We start from the raw sequence: 18,953 nt of genomic DNA, 5'->3' as shown, positions 1-18,953 counted from the left end.
ATAGCAACTCAGTGATTACATCTGCCAATATTTTCAGTACTTGAAAATATATTTCATCTGGGCCTGGTGATCTGAAATCATAAAGGACAGTTACTTGCTTTCTTACTCCCTTCCTACTTATTTTGAGTTCACCTCCCTATTAGCCATTTTATGCAACTATTTTGGGGCCAAAGATCACTTTCCTTAATGAAGCAAAGAAGAGATAGACAGTTCTGCTTTCTATTTATCATTTGCTATTGTTATCATCCTTACCCTAAGTTAGTCTTCTCCTTTCTATGATCCTTCTTCTTTATCCATTGCAGTTCACACACACACACACACACACACACACACACACACACACACACACACACACACACACCCCTTTCCAGAGCCCTCACATACTACTAAAGGTGAGTCAATATAGGATAACATATTTAGGAAAAGTAAAATGGAAGGAATAACATCATTCTTTCTCTTCCTTTTTTCAACTAATTACAATGAATTCGGTCCAGTTCCTAGGATACCATGTAAACAGTCTCCCTTATATGCCTTTGTATGTACACTTTTATGACTGTAAGATGTACAGTTACCACAAAAAAAATTTAAAATTAAGATGTACAGTTGTGTTTTGGGATCCATAACTCAGGTTCTTATAGGACTCCCCCCAAAGGCACAATTACACAGGTAGACAAATAGTTAAGTCCATGCCCTTAACCATTAAGAATATTCTTCATGGCATGTGAGAAAAACAAATTCTGTAATTCACCACTATAATTAATGTTCACAAGTGTTCTGAAAGGAATTTCTTTTTTAAAAGCAAGGAAAAAAAGAGCATAACTATAGAAATAATAGTAAAACAAACAAACAAAACCCCCTCCATCATTTTATTTAACAAAATGATGCTAATCTTTGGCTCCCATTAGTGGTTTCCTTACCTGCCTAATTCTTTAGATGTGAGCATGTAAAAATTGTGAAAGTTTTCTGTCTTTATTGGAGTTTGGATGGATGTAGACAGTATGCCTGAGAGGCTCCGGCAATCAAATCTTCTTCTGGACATGTTGAATACAAAGATATTCTTTTCTAGTTGCTTATTTTCACCTGTTTAAAAAAAAAACGGACATACCAATTTAAATGTAATTAACAAATATGATGCTATCTCACAGAGACAGGATATGAGTTAAATTGTATAGTTCCAAATATAGCAATAAGATATGACCACCAAAAAAAAAATTGGGGAGGAAGACTAACCCTCTTCAGCCCACAGGGGATTGAAAAAAAAAAGAAGTATGCCTGTGAACGCAATTAGCTTTATTCATTTTCAGAACATAGCTAAATAAAACTCTAAAGTCCTTCCATCTGTCACTTAACCCAAGACTCTTGTTGTACATGAGGAAACTGAAGTGCAGTAAAATCAAGTGAATTGTCTAAGATCTCATAAGCTGTAATTGAGCTGATATTTGAACCCAGTTCTTCTGAAAATCCAGACCCAGCACTATCCTATGCCACGAAATTTTCCTCTTTTAACACACAATAATGTTTGAACTGTAATTTAAACAAAATAACACCAAGCTTCATGCTTCAACCTAAGGAAAGATGGAAGTGAAAATTAAATGGTGTGAGGTCATTTCTTTTGTGTATGCAACCATATACTGTATGCGTTGCATTTACTTGTAAATCTTGCTACTTTTAAACTTTTAAAAGTTTTAAACTACGGAATTTTTAAAAAAGTTACTTTTAAACTATGGAATTAACTTATGTGAGGAAAGGTTTTAATAAACTGAAATCTCTGCTATACTTTTCCCATCTAACCCCCTCTAGTCTTAGTTCAGGCCCATCACTATCTCCTAGATTACTGTAACAGACTGTTCTTCATAGGTCTCCTTGCCCTGAGCCTCTTCCCCACTGCTTTCCATCCTCTATGTAGCTGCCAAAGTAATTTTCCTTGAGCTCAGATCTGACTGTGCTATTCCTCTACTCAATAAATTCCAGTGCATCCCTAGCATAGTCTCTAGGATAAAATATATACATTTCTCGGTTTGTTTTCTAAAGCCCTTTACAACATGGCTCCAACCTATCTTTGCAGCCTCACTGATACACTACTACTTCCTCCTCAAACTCTATAGTCCACATAAATTGGCCTTTGCTCTATTCTCACACATCCCTCCATTTCATCTATGTACCATTGTACTGGCTGCCCCTCCTGTCTTGGAGTGCACTGTCTGAATGCACTGTCTTCACTTCTACCTCATGGAGTCCCACACTTTATGCACTATCTTCTACAGAAAGTCTTCAACTGCTACTGTCTTCCCTTCCTAATTACCATGTATGTACCTGGTATGCATTTCTTCTTTATATACTTATAAATATACATGTCTCCCAGAATGTAAGCTCCTTGAGAGAAAGAACAATTGTTGGTCCTTGTACTCCCTGGTGCCTCTAGAGGACAGTGCCTGACATACAGTAGGTGCTTAATAAATGCTTATTGTTTGATTGGTTGATTAGAGCGCAGAACTTAAAATAAGGGTTATATATTCAATTTAATTTTTTTTCCTTTTTCAGAAATTACCACAGCTTCTCAGACTCTTCCTCTTCCTTTAAGGTACAGGGTTAAATATACTTGGGCTCTCAAAATGTCTGCAGTATGATGAAAAATTATCTAGCAACTGCTATTACTAGAAATGCATGCATGATTGTATGTGAATGGTGAGAACTCACTCTTCCATAGCAGAATACTATATTCATTACCACTGGAGACCTTATCAACCCATCCCACAACACCCAATAAGACCGAGGGGGGAAAAAACACAAACAAAACACTGCATACCTTGGGGTCTGGGTATGAAGGAGATATAAAACACACCCACTCCTTAGGAAGGCCTGCACCAGAGTCTCAATCTTCAAACAACCTAATCTGCCTTCAGGGTAAGACTGTGGTCAGTCTATTTCCTACAGATGGCAGTCACAGTCCTTTCTTCTCCTTGAGTATCTTGGCCATATACTAACACCATATGCCAGTAAAGGATGCAAATATGCTGTAACCTATGCTGATCCATTGCCATTCTTGCTATTTTTGTCAGTCATTTTGCTAACAGAATTCTGTTCCTATAGAATTTTAAAGGTCATCAATTCCAACTCTTTCAGCATTTTACTGATGAGGAAACTGAGGCCCAGAGAGACAAAGTATCTTGCCCAAGTCATATTGTAGAAAATGAGAAGGCTGCTTTGATTTCAAATCTAGAGTTCTTTCCCTTCATATTTTAGTTTGTGCTTTAAAAAACTTCTATTATTCTTTTTTTTTTGGTGGGGCAATGAGGGTTAAGTGACTTGCCCAAGGTCACACAGCTAGTAGGTATCAAGTGTCTGAGGCCGGATTTGAACTCAGGTCCTCCTGAATCCAGGATCGGTGCTTTATCCATTGCACCACCTAGCTGTCCCTCCATTATTCTTTTCATTGCATCATGCTGCCTCTTAGAGCATCAGACAGAGCAACAAAGTACCACACGTCCAGTCTGGCCACTGATAGTGCTGAAAATTTAAATTTTGGACTTACTTCTCTCTAATATGTAGCTAACAATGTATCATCATGAGCCTTCAAGACTTTTCCTTTTGTAAATTGGATTTTATTTTATTTTCAAGTCCTCATTCTCTCCCTCTCCCCCATTGAGAAAGAAAAACAAAATGTTCCAAACACAGTCAAGCAAAACAAATTCTTACATTTGCCATATGTCCCCCCCCCCAAAAAAAAAAGAGAAAAAGAAAAGAAATATGCCTTCATTTGTACATTGCCTCTCTATCAGGGGGTGAGCAGCCTGTTTTATCATGAATCTTCTGGAATAGTAGGGTTGGTCATTGTATAGATCAGAGTTCCTAAGTCTTTCAAAATTATTCTTTACGATATTGTTATTACTGTATTACTAGTTCTCCTGATTCTGCTCACTTTGCATCAGTTCAAACAAGTACAAGACCTTTGGCCACCCATACTTCCTTACTGGTGTTGCCCACACATAGGAGGAGGGTAGGTCTGGGCCTCCTTTTACTCGTTTTAAGACAGTATGTCACCTAAGGGTTTTTTTCCCCTTACTCTAGGCACACTAATCATTTGGAGGAGAAAAAGTTTTAAAACAGTAACTGCCACTGAGCATTATGTCTAGATAAGATCTGGAACTCTTTGAAGCAGATAAAGGTCCAATAGGACAGCAGCTTGGTGCTTAACTTCCTCTAAGGTAGCCTTTATAGCTAGCAGTTCCCAATTAACCTCAATGTAAATGCAGGCCAAGAAACAACAGTTAGAACCAAACATGAAACAACTGATAGGTTTAAGATTGGAAAAGGAGAATGAGAAGGCTGCATGTCGTCGCCTTATTTATTTAACTTATATGCAGAGTACATCATGTGAAATCCAGCCAGAATGGATGAATCAAAAGCTGAAGCTTAAATATTTTGGCCATATAATGAGAAGATGGGATTCAATGGAAAACACCCTGATGTTGGGAAAGATAGAAGGCCAAGTTAAAAGGGGATGGCATGGGGCAGCTAGATGGCGCAGTGGATAGAGCACCGGCCCTGGAGTCAGGAGTACCTGAGTTCAAATCCGGCCTCAGATACTTAACACTTACTAGCTGTGTGACCCTGGGCAAGTCACTTAACCCCAATTGCCTCACTAAATTAAAAAAAAAAACCATTAAAAAAAAAGGGGATGGCAGAGGATGAGATGGATAGATAGTATCATGGAAACAATGCATATGAACTTGGACAGACTTCAAAAGATAGTGGAGGATAGAAGGGCCTGGTATGCGATGGTCCATGGGGTCTTGAAGAGTCAGACACAAGTGAACAACTGAACAACGATTTCAAGTCGCCAAAGTCAGCTATTGAGAATAATACATGATCAGAAGGTGTTCAGGCTCTGACCCATTATCTTTTCTAACAAACAGTGCTGCCCCTGGTGCCACTCCAAAAGTTTTTGTCAGCCCTGGATATCATGAAATCTACTATCTATAAACGTTCTCTAAGCCTAGAAAGTGTTGCCTGGACTTTACTTTCTGTTGGTTGAACTCAGCAGTCTGATCATGTCTGGTGCAGTCTGCATATGTTAACTGAGGCAAGTTAAAGACATACTTCTTAGAGTTTTCAGGATGAGCCATAGGCAACCCCAAAAGAGAGGAGAATGCTTTTTAAACCAGCATAATGTTCTCCTGTCTAGGCTGAGAGAAAATTGTATCATCCAAAAGGTGATATATTCATTGAGCAGAGTCCCTCAAACCTCAGGAATCAGATAGTAGAAAGTGGCAGGTACATTAGTTAAATAGAAGAGCTTAACCAGATATTCATAATGCAGAACCATGTTCAAAAAGCTTTTTCACTCCTCCCTGGCTCTAATTCTAAGATGACAGGCCCCTTCATAGATTTGGGTGGTATAAATCCACATTTCCTGAACTCTAGTCAAAACGTCCACAATTAATGGGGAAAGAGAGCACCTACACATGGGGAAATTAATTTAGATATTAGTAAACTGGTAGAAATCCATAATCCACTTCTCTTTTTTCTTTTTTCCTTTTTTCCTTCCTTCCTTCCTTTTTTCCTTCCTTCCTTCCTTCTTTCCTTCCTTCCTTCCTTCCTTCCTTCCTTCCTTCCTTCCTTCCTTCCTTCCTTCCTTCCTTCCTTCCTTCCTTCCTTCCTTTCTTTGGTGGGGCAATGAGGGTTAAGTGACTTGCCCAGGGTCACACAGATAGTAAGTGTCAAGTGTCTGAAACTGGATTTGAACTCAGGTCTTCCTGAATCCAGGGCCGGTGCTTTATCCACTGCACCACCTAGCTACCCCCCATAATTCACTTCTCTTCTGGAGGTGGGGTGAAGGTATGTGCAAACAACCAGAGAAGTCAAATGTTTAACTTTTGTTTGGATGTATTCTCACAGTTAGGTAGCACAGCGGATATGGCACTGGGCCTGAAGTCAGGAAGACTCATCTTCCTGAGTTCACATCTGACCTCAGACACTTACTAGCTGTATGACCCTGAGCAAGATATTTAATCCTATTTGCCTCAGTTTCCTCATATATAAAATGTGCTGGAGAAAGCACATTTGTGACAACTCAACAACAACAACAACAACGACAACAACAACATTCTCACGGTTCCTGGGTTGGTTTTCTGCTCACTTGACACTAAATTCTGCCAGAGGGATGAAGAAGACAAGAGGTGTAAGGGACAATTATAAGCACAATACAGAAGAAGTGGTCAGTGCATTCCCTTGAAAGATCCCTCACAAGCCTTGTCTTTTCAGTGGGAATTCCTTCTTTCCTCCACTAGAGAGATGTGACCATTGCTCAAGTGGAAGCCTTTAGCATCTCTAAAGTATGCAAAGGCAGTTCTTGAAAAAAAAATCACAATAGCCTGAATTCCAGTGAATGCTGGGCTCATCTCAACCACAAGAGCCCAGACACAACTTTGAATACTGCTATGTTTATATCCTTCAAAATGATGTGTCCCATATGACCCTCTGCTTTCCATGCCAGCAAGAGTCTCATACCAGGCCGACTGTACCTCTGAGATATCAACTCTCTATTTTCTCCCGTTCAGACTTATGCAGAAGAGACACTCCCTATTTCTTGACCTGAATACCCAGAACCAAGTTAACACTCAGACCATTCATCCCAAGGGCTTCTTTCTACTCCTTTGAGTGAAGGGCTCTGGCCATCCAGTTCCTAAGTGTCTTCCCCCTCTGTCCTACTTCTTCTCAGATGTGATTCCCTTAATCAGAAACTTCTACCTAACTCCCCATTGGTAAGCAGGCATTTAGTAAATATTAGTAATATCCCCAGAAAGCTTTCTCTAAATGGAACATTCTTCTCTTCTCTCTTTGGTCCAGTGGCCAGGGGCACCAAAGTTGAAGCAAAGTTTATGACGAACCAGGAATTCCTATTTGCCTCTAGCTGTATAGATTCAGGTCTCTCTTATCCCTAAGAACTTTTCTGTGTTCCCAAGCACAAGTCCATCCCTCTCTCCTGTTCAATCAACTGCTGAACTAAAATCTGAGACAAATTTACTCAGGTCGGTCCACAAACACCAATCCTTTAATTCCTTACTTAATTCCTCCCTAAATACCTTAATCCAAATACTTCTCGGTGGCCCCAAACAGCTCATGGACTACTAGTGATGAGCTTCTATGTCATTTTCTTAACATCACAATTTCGATTTGAGTACTTAAACATGGCTAAGCATCTGCTCTTTAAAAAGCAATATCTATTAACAGGGGGCTTCCTTTGTCCATTGGGGAATTGCTTAATCAAGCACAGCTCTTCCTAATTTCCTCATTACAAAATTGCTTGGTGTACTGGGAAGATGTAGGTCTGAGTTTTCAAAAGTAATTCATTCATATTGGTCAAGTAAAATCAATGTCTACTCCAGCTGCCCCTTAAAACAGGTACATTTCTAATAGCACTTTAGAGGTAGGGATGGGGCCTGGCACCGTTTTTAGCTCTAGAGAAGCTGCCAAAACTATATGACTATGCCAAGACTTGTTGATCCGATTTAAGCTGTCATTGCTTAAAACTAATGCAGCTATTTTCCCCAAACCTGTGAACCATTTTCAACAATCAAAAAGGAACACATCTATACTGTTAATGAAATCATTAAATGTGGGCTCCAAATACCTCTAGGATGATAGGATTCTCAGAATAATTATCTTATCCCAGAACTTTCTCACTGAATGACCTTATCACCACAGAATCAACTTTATCCGAAGCCCAAAGAAGAGAAGACATAGACAACATACTGTCTCTGACTCTTGGCATGTGCACAGGGGACAAGATAGAGATCTATCACCATCAGGAAAACTTAGTACAAAGCTTAGTCAATGCAGGTATGACCTTCCCAAGCCCCTAAGGCTCACCTGGCTTGGACTCTCAAACTGGAAACAAATAAATCCACCTAGTGTATGAGTTCTTCAGGGGTCTCCTGACTTGTTGTGTGTGTGTTTGGTTTTTTTTAGTTTCTGGGTTTTTTTGCAGGGCAATGAGGGTTAGGCGGCTTGCCGAGGGTCACACAGCTAGTAAGTGTCAAGCATCGGAGGTCACATTTGAACTCAGGTCCTTCTGAATCCAGGGCCAGTGTTTTATCTACTGCGCCACCTAGCTGCTCCCTCCTAACTTGTTTTTTAAAAAATATTTCAATAACTGTATTTCGATATAACTTGGTTTCCTTTGTAATCCTATTTTATTTTATGTATTTAAAAATATTATTCTAAGGCATCCAAAGGCTTCAGAAGACAGCCAAAGGGGTCTGTGACACACCAAACAATTAAGAACCCCTGAACTAGTGGTACTCAGCTTGCTTGTGGTCAGTCTAATTATCCAACAAAGGTAGTCATCATTCTTCTTTGACCTGAAATATCTCAGCCACCCACCCTGCTTCCCCCATGGCACCACTATGCTATGCTGACAATGATTATTCAAATGCAATGCACTTGTCATCTTCCATTGTCGATGTGCTAAATGAGACTAACAAGCAATATCCTCTTCTAAAGCAGCACTCAGATCCAAATGGAACCATCTCTGTACCCACAGGGGAAAGTCTTTTTGTGACATTCTAAGAGTCCCCTAGAACAGAAGACTCCCTTAATTCAGGCTGAGCTTAAAAGGAAGGACCCTTCTTAAGCTGCTTCATTGGGAACATGCCCTGTTCCCTACTTGTTGGTTACCTTCCCCCATAATGGCTCTTCTACCACATCATATTTGCCTGGGTGTAAAAACTAGCACAGTGGGAGGAATCTCATGGTACACTTTGTATACAGGTTGGCAGATCATAAACATAAATTCAGATATAGCAATGCAGTGAAAAGAGTGCTGAACTTGGAGTCAGAACTGCCATTTGCTACTAGTGTGATTTTAGCAAGTCACTCTAATTTCTGGGCCTCAGTTTCCTTATTTGTAAAATAAGAGAACTGAACTATGCAGAACATCTTCAAGGTCCCTTCCAGCCATGGGTGGTGTGCTGGAGCCAGTTCAGACTGTCTCAGGAGAGAGGTGATAGCTAAATGTTCAGTGCTACCATTTAAGTCTTGTAAATCAGCAAATGCTACAAATTAGGACTTGGTTTATTGTTATATTGATTGTCTTGACTTAAGAAAAAGGTGGAGAAAATGTGAATAATGCAGTTTAAATTTAAATGTGTGTAAAGCATACATTCTTTTCTCACTCCTCAAGATGGGTGTTACCAGCACAGCCCTGCTTTCAACTTTGTAACTGTGATTCTAAGTATAGAGCATGGCACAGTTATAGAGTAATATTTGGGAAATAAATGTATTCTCTTAGTTCTAGAACAGGTACGGGTATACCTTTAACATACATATATGTGAGGACTGGTAGTGGCAAGGGAGGGCAGTTGCTAATCATAGAGGTCTAAAACACATCATATTTAGAGCCTTGAAAAGTGTGAACAAGAAAGTGCTAAATACTTAGAACTTCCAGATTTACCTTCCCCAAATTTGATTTAAAAAAAAAAATGCTGCATTGGCTGCCTTCCTCACTATAATAAAGTCTGGCTATCCAGTAGTTCCCTTGCATGGACTCAGAAAGCCTCATGATAGTAAAACAGCAGTGTCTTATGAATTGGTAAATATTTTGAAAAGCTACAGTAAAGAAAAATCTCTCACCAAATGTATCTAAATTTAATTGCAGTACTGTGCTGGGCACTATGAAGGTAATGCTGATGGATACTCTGTCTGTTTCTAGCAGGGCCTTTATGTGGAAGCTGACCCATTTGGAGAGGTACATTATCTAGCTCCCATTTGTCCTGAGTACATGAAGTCAGAATTAACAGTCCTAATGGTTTTTAATAGTTTGGACTATGGCAATAACCTCATATTTGGTCTCCCTGCCTTATGTCTCTTCCCTCTCCAATCCAGCATTTACATAGACACTAAAATAATATTCCTAAAACAAACAAACCAACAAACAAAACAAGCCTGATCATGTCACTGCTCTGCTTAGAAGGCTCTGTGGTTCCCTAGTGCCTCTAGGACAAAGCTTCTTAAACTATGGGTTGAGACCCCATATGAGGGTGGGTGCTGCAACTGAATGTGGGGATCACGAAAAATTTGGCAACAGTAAAAGGTTATGAATACCTATTTTATATATCTATACACCCAGAGCCATGTAAAACTTTCTCAGAAGCAAAGGGGTCTCAAGTAGAAAAAGTTCAGGATAAAAAAAGCTCTAGGATAAAAACAAACTCCCATTTGAGATTTCAAGCCCTTCACAATCTGCTATATATGGGCTATATATAACTAATATGGGCTATAACATATATTGTGGCTAAATATTATAAAGGTCTAAAATATATAGCAGAAAGCAACAATCAGAAAATTAACAAATTGGTTTCCCTATTACTTTACTATTTCACTCTTTATTCTCTCCTTATAACCAATTCTCCATCCTCTATTAAAAAAGAAATAAAGGCAGGATAAGATTTCTATGCCTGAGATTTCCAGAGTGACAATAATATGGACTAGATCTCATCTGAACTACTATTTATATGTTCTAAGGTCGAAGTTAGATGGTCAGGAACTGAAAAGTGTATCAAGTATTTTTGGGTTTTTTGCAGGGCAAAGAGGGTTAAATGACTTGCCCAGGGTCACACAGCTAGTATCAACAGTCTGGGCTTGGATTTGAACTCAGGTCCTCCTGAATCCAGGGCTGGTGCTTTATCCACTGAAGTTAGATGGTCAGGAACTGAAAAGTGTATCAAGTATTTTTGTTTTTTTTGCAGGGCAAAGAGGGTTAAATGACTTGCCCAGGGTCACACAGCTAGTATCAACAGTCTGGGCTTGGATTTGAACTCAGGTCCTCCTGAATCCAGGGCTGGTGCTTTATCCACTGTGCCACCTAGCTGCCCCCATGTATCAAGTTTTAAAACACCCCATAACCCTCCAAAACACACACACACACACACACACACACACACACACACACACGAGTCCCAAGAGTCCAACTAGGAGGTTACAGTAGGATTGTACTAGGTAAGGTATTATCTGATAGTGCAAGACTCAGTTAAATAAAGTAAGGACTATTACAATCCTTTCAGAGACCTCCATTTCTCTACAAAGCACTACATACACATATAATGCCTACCCAAGTTAGATGATCAATAATGACAGTTTACCAACTGTTTCCCCTACCCTATAAGGAAAGCAGTTTTAAGTATTATTAGCCTCCTTTTATAGCTGGAGAAACTGAGGCTCAGAATTTTTTAAAATCCTGTCCGTAGTCATACCATCACTAGTGCTGCAACTAAAAAAACCCCAAACTTTTGGCTCTAAAGTACAATGCTCTATCTGCAATACCAGGATTATTTATCTTATTGAGGGACTGCTGTGTACTTTTATTTTGCTAGTCTCAATGTGAAGAGTATAAAGAGCAAGGGAGACCAGTACATATCAGTCCATAGGGATAGCCTTTGAATAAATGCCTTTTTTAAAATAGACCTAAATAGGAATGAGGGATCCCCTGGAAAGATCTAGTTTGGAGGGACAGTATAGATTGGAGAGCCACTGGCACTTCACAGTGAGTAAGGGGGATCTTTCTGAAATCTCTGCACAATCACACATCGGAGAGGTGATCAGAGAACATGCCCATAGGTGGGAGGAGAGGGGTGAGAATGAAGGGGGTATTGGAAGGAGAGCTAATTAATGGCACTTAACCTAGGAAGTGAGAGATGAAAATACAAACTTTAGGTGACTTCCCCTGCCCCCAAATTCTCAACAAGGATAGGTTGTATATCCCAATCGTTCTTATGCATTTTTGCCCACCTAGTTTTTAAAATGCCTGCACTAAGAAAAGCATAAACAGCTCTGGCTCCATTAACAAATACAGGAGCACTCAAGTTAACTGACTCCAGCTTAACCATTTTGGTAGTTAACTGCCCCAGGGCTGAGGTCCCCAGAACCAGGTCCGGCCTTGAACTCTGTGCCAAGAAAGCAAACCACTTTGCTTTCCTCTTCCTGTACTTTCAGAACAAGAAACAGGCACCACAAATTGTCAACCAGGATGGACAGAGGCTGAAGAATGCATAAAGGCCAAGATACACATAGCATTATGAAAAATCAGGTTTCCATTATAGATGATAAATTATTCTTATTAAAACCTACAAGCACAATACTATACATTATAAATTTGTCCACTAACTTCTGCATTAAAGATAATACCATAGTACTATTAAGTTTGAAAAAACATTGCCATATTACATTATTATACATGAATGGGGGAGGGGTGACAGGAAGGAGGAATTGCACAGAAATGAAATAAAAAAAATTCTCTATTACATTAAAAATGAGAAAATGTCTAGTCTGGTTATTAAATTGGTATTGTGTCTGGAGAACAGCTAGGAGATACTTAGTCAAAGATGGAAAGAAATCTTCAATATTTACCAAAGTGTATATTAACTGTGAGGCAAGTGTGGAAGTGCTATACCTGATAGCATGTAAGCAAGCTCCTTGGGGGCAGGAATATTTTATTATTATCTCTGATGTCCAGTGGTTAGCCTAGTACAGTGAAGCCTTCTCTAATCCCTCTTAATTCCAGAGCTTTCACTCTTTTAATTATTTCTTATTTATCCCATATATAGCTTGTTCTGTATATATTAGTTTGAAAGTTGTCTCCCCCTCAGCTTTAGACTGTAATCTCCTCAAGGGAAGGGAAAGTCTTTTGTCTTTTTGTATCCCTAACATTTAGGATATAGTAAGCACTTCATAAATGCTTACAGATTGAATGGCACTAGTATGCTTGTTGACTGATTGACACATACTATATGACTTTGGGTAAATCATTTAACCTCTTAGTAATCAATACAACTTTCTAAGACTAAAATGAATTACAGATTTGTATCAGTAGGTGGAATTGGCATACTGGGAGTTTATTAAAAAAAACTAAACAAAACACTGACAAAACCCGAGATCTTGACTATTTCTCCCGCACAATAAGTTACTCACATTAACAAATATCTGTTTTGGAGCAGCTAGGTAGCTCAGTGGATCAGCCCTGGATTCAGGAGGACCTGAGTTCAAATCTGGCCTCAGACACTTGACAGTTACTAGCTGTGTGACCATGGGCAAGTCACTTAACCCTCATTGCCCCACCAAAACAAACAAACAAACAAACATCTGTGTTAACCAACAGATAAAAAATTATTAAATGCATAATCACTTAAGTAACTTTTCAAAACTTCTGGGGAGGTAAAGATCATCTTCTTGACAAAAACATCTTTTAACAATAGTATATTACTAAATAATAAACTAGGTAAAATTAAACATCAACTTATCTAGTAAGTGTAAACCACTTTTGCTGAAAACTCAGGCAGCAGGAAAATTTCACACATATGGTCTAAAAGGTAGTAACACTGTCAACAATGTTGATCTAAGACATATTCCTGAATGCATTAAAATACTTTTTAACCGTCTTTGAATGTGTTGTCAAGTTATAAGGCACACATCCTACCAGAAATACATGCTAAAATTTTAGTATGCAATAGCTCAGCTAAAAATTAAAGGAATATTAAGCCACCGATTTTCTTGCTTGTACTGTTTGAAGGGGAAATAGAAGGAATTGGTTAAGGAAATGCCCAGTATTGGAAGAATACAGTTTTACAGCTTCAACCTTTAAACAATTACTAGTTTCACATACAGTGGCAAAACATTGCTGGTACAAGATTAACCATAAACTTTCTAAGTGTAAAATGTGTATTGTCACTGAATATCAGACTTAAGACTTTTATACTATCTGGCATACTCGTCAATGAGTCAAGTCTAGAGTTTCCTTCAAAACTGGTGCTGTCTTAACGGAACCATTTTAATTCTTTATTTAGTCATCACACAAAAATAAAAGCCAGATCTTTGTTCCCCAAAATTAGTATTTCTAAGTTAAAAAATAGCATTCCTTTAATAAAACTATGCATAACATTTGAGGGTTTCTTTCCCCCATTATTTCTTAAGTTGCTTTCAATTTTTAGGCCCATATTTTACAAAATGGAAAAGTATCATATGAGAATATGTAGGAGTTTTTTTAAAAAAAAAGATAAGCATGTAAAGTAAGTGTGTCATAATTGAGATAGGAGCACATAAAAGATAACAATTCAAATTTGGGGTACTACTTCACTTCTAACTACCAGCAACAGAGGGGAAATTGGGGAAACTATTTCCTATGGAAAAAGACTATTCCACATATGTTTTTTTAACACATATAAGCCAAGGAGTATTTTAAAACTTGAAAAAAAATAAACCCTAAATACTACACCTGACAGAAGGCTATAAAACCACTGAAAAATATTTTCTCATAGCTTTTGATGAGAAAGTAAATTTACTGAACTTTAAAAAAAAATAATGCTCCTGGGCTCACAAGTTTAATAACAAATTTCAGAAGGGTTTTGAATGTATTTATGAAATGTCCATTCACAGATTTTCCATCTTGTCCAATATTTCCTTTAACACAACAGGGTGTCTCAGTAAAAATACACATTTGCAAATATATGAAAACTTAAAAGAGTTAAACAATAGCAATAAAAGGATTATTTTTATAGAGAGGTAAAGGTCACACAGGTAGTAGGTGACAATTTGGTTTTCAACCCATGTCTTCAGATTCTCAATTTGCAGGGGTCCTTTTACCATACCAGGAAGTCTCATTACAAATTCTAAAATATCATTAGCATTAAGTACATCTCATTACTAGATAAACAAAATGGTAAATGTGTCATACACTCCTCTGGGTTCCGGTTTTTTTTTTGGGGGGGTCGTCTTTTTTTTGGCTATTTTTCCTGAAATTTACTTAAAACATTTTGCATTCAGGTATATCAGAAGAAGCTGATTGACTTACTGAAGTCCAATATATAAAAAGTGCTGCCTCTCTGCCACCATTTATGAAAAAAAAATAAAAACTAAGACTACCACTAATGCCAACTCTCATATTTTCTTTATTGTTTTTTTTTTCTATTTTCTACCTTGGGATGACTCAAATATGAGGTATCTGCCCAAAATGAGTGACAAAGGGAAAAAAAAACCTTCATGGGGACAAGTCAAAACCTTACAAAATAGATTTCTGTATATCCCTACTTGTAAAAGTTACTTTTTTTTTTAAAAGGCCGGTTGTAGAGAAGTTTGAGGAAAGCAAACGCAGAGATTCTGATTAAACAAGAATGAGAGAAAACAAACGCAATTAACTGAGGTCTGAGAAGCAGAACCCATCAGGGTAAGAGGGGGAGAAAACTCTCATTAAATAAAAGGCACCCCCCAACCCTCACCTTGTCCATCCCAATCTGCACACTCACAACGTGAAGAAAAACACTGAATTATAAGTAAACAGATATGAAAACACAGACGCCAATAAACATATGACAAGCAGAAGTGAGCTCCTCTCCTAACTCTAACCTAATCTGAGAACTTCAGGAGTGGAAGGATGACACACTGGACAAAAAGTTTCCCACTTTTTAACAACTCTACCCCTTCCCCATCCCCCACAACCCAAGGTTGTGGTATTAGGCTGGGAGGCTAGACTAGAAGCCCAGGGTTTTGGGGAAAGAAGAGGAGTGGACAGAGGCTGGTGTAAAAAGCAAAAGGTGAAGAATCCAAGGGTCCCAACTGTCAAATCCGCTTCAAGTGGAGTGCTGGTAAAAGTTTAATAACCAGATCCGGGTTGGGGGTGGGGAAGTATCCAGAGCATTTTTACATTTAATCTGTATTAACATTTTATCACTTTCTTAAGCCTAGATAATCAACAACAATAAATCAAGCCCTGACTTGTACTGTTTGCCCATTTCCGAGGTGTAAAAGCGCACACTGAAAATTTAATATCTCCCCTGCCCCGTTCCCACAGCCAATGGGCTAAGGACTTGAAGTTGACCCCAGGTAGCTTCAGCCCGCGCCACCTGCGTTCAGCCCCAAAGACCCTCCTGACTCTTTTGAGAAGATCCCGCCCGGCCCCGGGACAGCTGGGAGGGGGAATAGAGGCGAACCTCCCCTCCCCGGCCTGAAGAGGGGATGGAGGCGTAGCCCCGCCCCAGTCGGTAAGATCCCCTAGCCCTAGGGGTGGGCGGGGGAGGAGGGTCGGGGGCAGAGCAGGGAGAGACGCCCCCTTCCTCCAACACTCACCTGCGGCTTCTAGCACTCGCTGCCCCCTCGGCGAGGGAAACCCCCTAGTACCGGGCCAAAAAAAGTGGGCGTTGGGGAGACCTCGAGTCGAGTCCTCAAGCTCTGAAGCGGGACTCGTCCTCTCCCTCCCTGCGGCGACAAACTCGGTTCTGAAGGCGACAGCAGCAGTAACAGCAGCGGCCACGGCGGCGAGGCTAACTCGGTCTTACAGTTGAGGTTTGAAAACTTGCAGCCAGGTCGTCCGGCAGCCCTGCCCCAGGGACTCCGCCCCCTCCATCCCAGAGAACCAATCAGAGTCAAGTTCAGGGGCGGAGCTGGCACGTGACGGCCTAGAGAGGGCTGGCTGGTGGAAACTGAGGGTGCAGCCCTGTCCCAGGCTGGCCTGGGGTGTCTCGTGGCGGGCGGTGACTAGGGAGTCGGCAAAGACCACAGGCGGTGTGGGGGTGGGGCAGAGCTAATTACAAGGAGAGAGGAAGAAAGGGGAAAGGGGGGGAGAGTGGGAAAAGGAGAGAAGGAGAGGAAGGGGAGGACGGTAGAGAGAGGAGGAGGGGGAGAGGGGAAGAGAGAGAAGAGGGAGAGAGGTAGAGAAAGGAAGAGAAGTAGAGGAAGGGGGGCAAGGGGAAAAGGAGGAGAGAGAGAAGGGAGAGAGAGGGGAGAGAGAAAGAGAGAGAGAGAGAGAGAGAGAGAGAGAGAGAGAGAGAGAGAGAGAGAGAGAGAGAGAGAGAGAGAGAGAAGAGACGAGTGACACACACACAGAGAAATGGAGATGCAAAGCTGAAGGCAGCTCAGTGGTACTTGTGAACTGGAGAGGAGGTCAGGCCCAGGGCCGGGGATGCTTACAGAGACGGAGTAAAATGAGGAAAGGGACCGGGGATAGTGGAGGGCGACTTTGTGCCGCTCTGAGACAGACTTCTTTACTTTTCCAACAGCACTGGAATGAACTGAACCTTTCTTTTGGGACTGGAGGGAGACAAGGGCTGTGACATGAAAATTCTTGGGTAGCATGGGAGTTTATGCTGTGAGATTTGTAGCACTATCCCCATCCCAGTAAATAGTCTCACATTGATTTTTGTTTTTTTAAACAGTTAAGGGGAGTGCAATTGCCAGGAATCACTGATTATTCAGATTCCTTCAATGAATGCAAATTAAATAGTAAATACAGGAAGATGGTTTTATTACTTAAAAGAAATGTTCTAAATAGAATATAATTATATGTTTAATTTTCCGTTTTTAACAGGGTGTATCAATAATGAATTATAGAACACTGTTAGAAAAGCCCTTTAGATATGGAGAAGTTGTTAAAAGACAGCTCCTGGATGAGATAAGGTTAGAGCAGTGGTATCAAATGGTGGCCATTAATCCATATATACGGATCCCTGTGGCCTACCTATTGATTTAATTTAAAAATGTAATGTTATTTGTGTCTTATTGTGTTTATATTTATTTTGTTTAATATTTCTCAGTTATATTTTCATAGGGTTCAGGCCCCATACCAAATTTGACCTCTCCGGGTTAGAGCACAATATACAGGGGCTGAACAAAGAAGACTTTTAAAATTTTTATTTATTTATTTTTTCTTTCATTGCCTTGCTGAAAATAACCACATGCTTCCCACCAGATCATCCCCCACTATTGCTGTTATTTTGTATACAGTACATTTCACTCTGCTTCAATTCATGTAGGTCTTTCCAGGTTTTTCTGATAGTATCTTGTTCATCATAGCCTATATATAGTACCTTAAGCTTGACAGAATTTTCTGCATAAAAGCCCAGCAAAGTAGGTACCACACGTTTTGCCATTATAATCAATCATCACAACTATTTCCCTCCATCCCACTCCCCTCCCATGACATTTACTCTATCTTCTTTTTACCTATTCCTCCTCAAAAGTGTTTTTCTTCTGACTGTCCTGCCCCCCTCTCTGCACTCCCTTTTTTCACCCTTCTTTACTTATCCTTCTCCCTTCCTACTTTCCTGCAGGTTTAAATAGATTACTCCTCCCAACTGGGTACGAATGCTATTCCCTCCATGAGCCCACTCCAATGAGATCAAGGTCCCTGATCTAATTCTGTGTTCTAAATTTTCCTTCCTCCCTCCCTCCCTCCTCAACCCTCCCTATGAGATCAAGCAATTCAATATGTCATACTTGTGCAGTAATGCAGAACATCTTCATCTTCCTTGAAAGTGTTTTGCTTTTTACTGCTCTCTCCCCCAATCTGCCCTTCCCTCCTTCCCTTCTCCCCACCTTATCTCCCTCTCCACTCCCCTCCCTCAGGGCAAAAATATATTACTATACCTACTTGAGTATATATGTTAGTCCTTCTCTGAGCCAATTCTGATGATATTAAGGTTCACTCACTTCCCAACTCCTTCCCCCTCTTCTCCTCCCCTCCATAAGCTTTTTTCTTGTTTCCTTCATGTGAACTACCTCTCCCTAGACCATCTCTCCCCTTCTCCCTCACCCAGTCTATTCCTCCTACACCTCAACCCCATTTTAAAGGGCTGGTGCTTTGTCCACTGTGCCACCTAACTAACCCGTGATGACAAAGAAGACTTCTAAAGATTTAGGGGATAAGGATTAGATCTGTTGTTTTATTGATAAAAGGAACTTCTAGGTTGGAAAAATTCCATCATCACACCTTAGTCTCATAGAATTGTCTGAAATACCGAGATGTCATTTGTCTAAGGCAGATGTGATATGTCCAAGACCATAATGGTGTCAGATATAGGACTAGAACCCCCATGACCCTGGTTTCAAGATCCTGTCTTTGTTCACTGTATTATGCTATATGAATATTGTGTTTGTGTGTGCTTAAATCACTACTTTGCCACCCTTTTCCT

At 40.0% G+C, this 18,953-nt stretch overlaps 1 protein-coding gene across 1 annotated transcript in view; it reads right to left on the bottom strand.

Annotated features, from left to right (window-relative positions):
* STK17B (serine/threonine kinase 17b) overlaps positions 1 to 16,324 on the bottom strand; it is a 37,958-nt gene extending 21,634 nt beyond the window's left edge. The window contains exons 1-2 of the mRNA XM_043990419.1: positions 16,114 to 16,324; positions 918 to 1,080 (exon numbers count right to left, since the gene is read on the bottom strand). Coding sequence (XP_043846354.1) covers positions 918 to 1,039 — 122 coding nt within the window. The 5' untranslated portion in view covers positions 1,040 to 1,080; positions 16,114 to 16,324. The remainder of the gene's footprint in view (positions 1 to 917; positions 1,081 to 16,113) is intronic.
* Between the last annotated feature and the right edge of the window lie 2,629 nt (positions 16,325 to 18,953).

This window comes from Dromiciops gliroides, chromosome 3 (assembly GCF_019393635.1).
Source record: "Dromiciops gliroides isolate mDroGli1 chromosome 3, mDroGli1.pri, whole genome shotgun sequence".
Taxonomy (NCBI): Eukaryota; Metazoa; Chordata; class Mammalia; order Microbiotheria; family Microbiotheriidae; genus Dromiciops; species Dromiciops gliroides.
The sequence above is the reverse complement of the archived record's forward strand: the minus strand, read 5'-3'. Positions and strand labels throughout refer to the sequence as shown.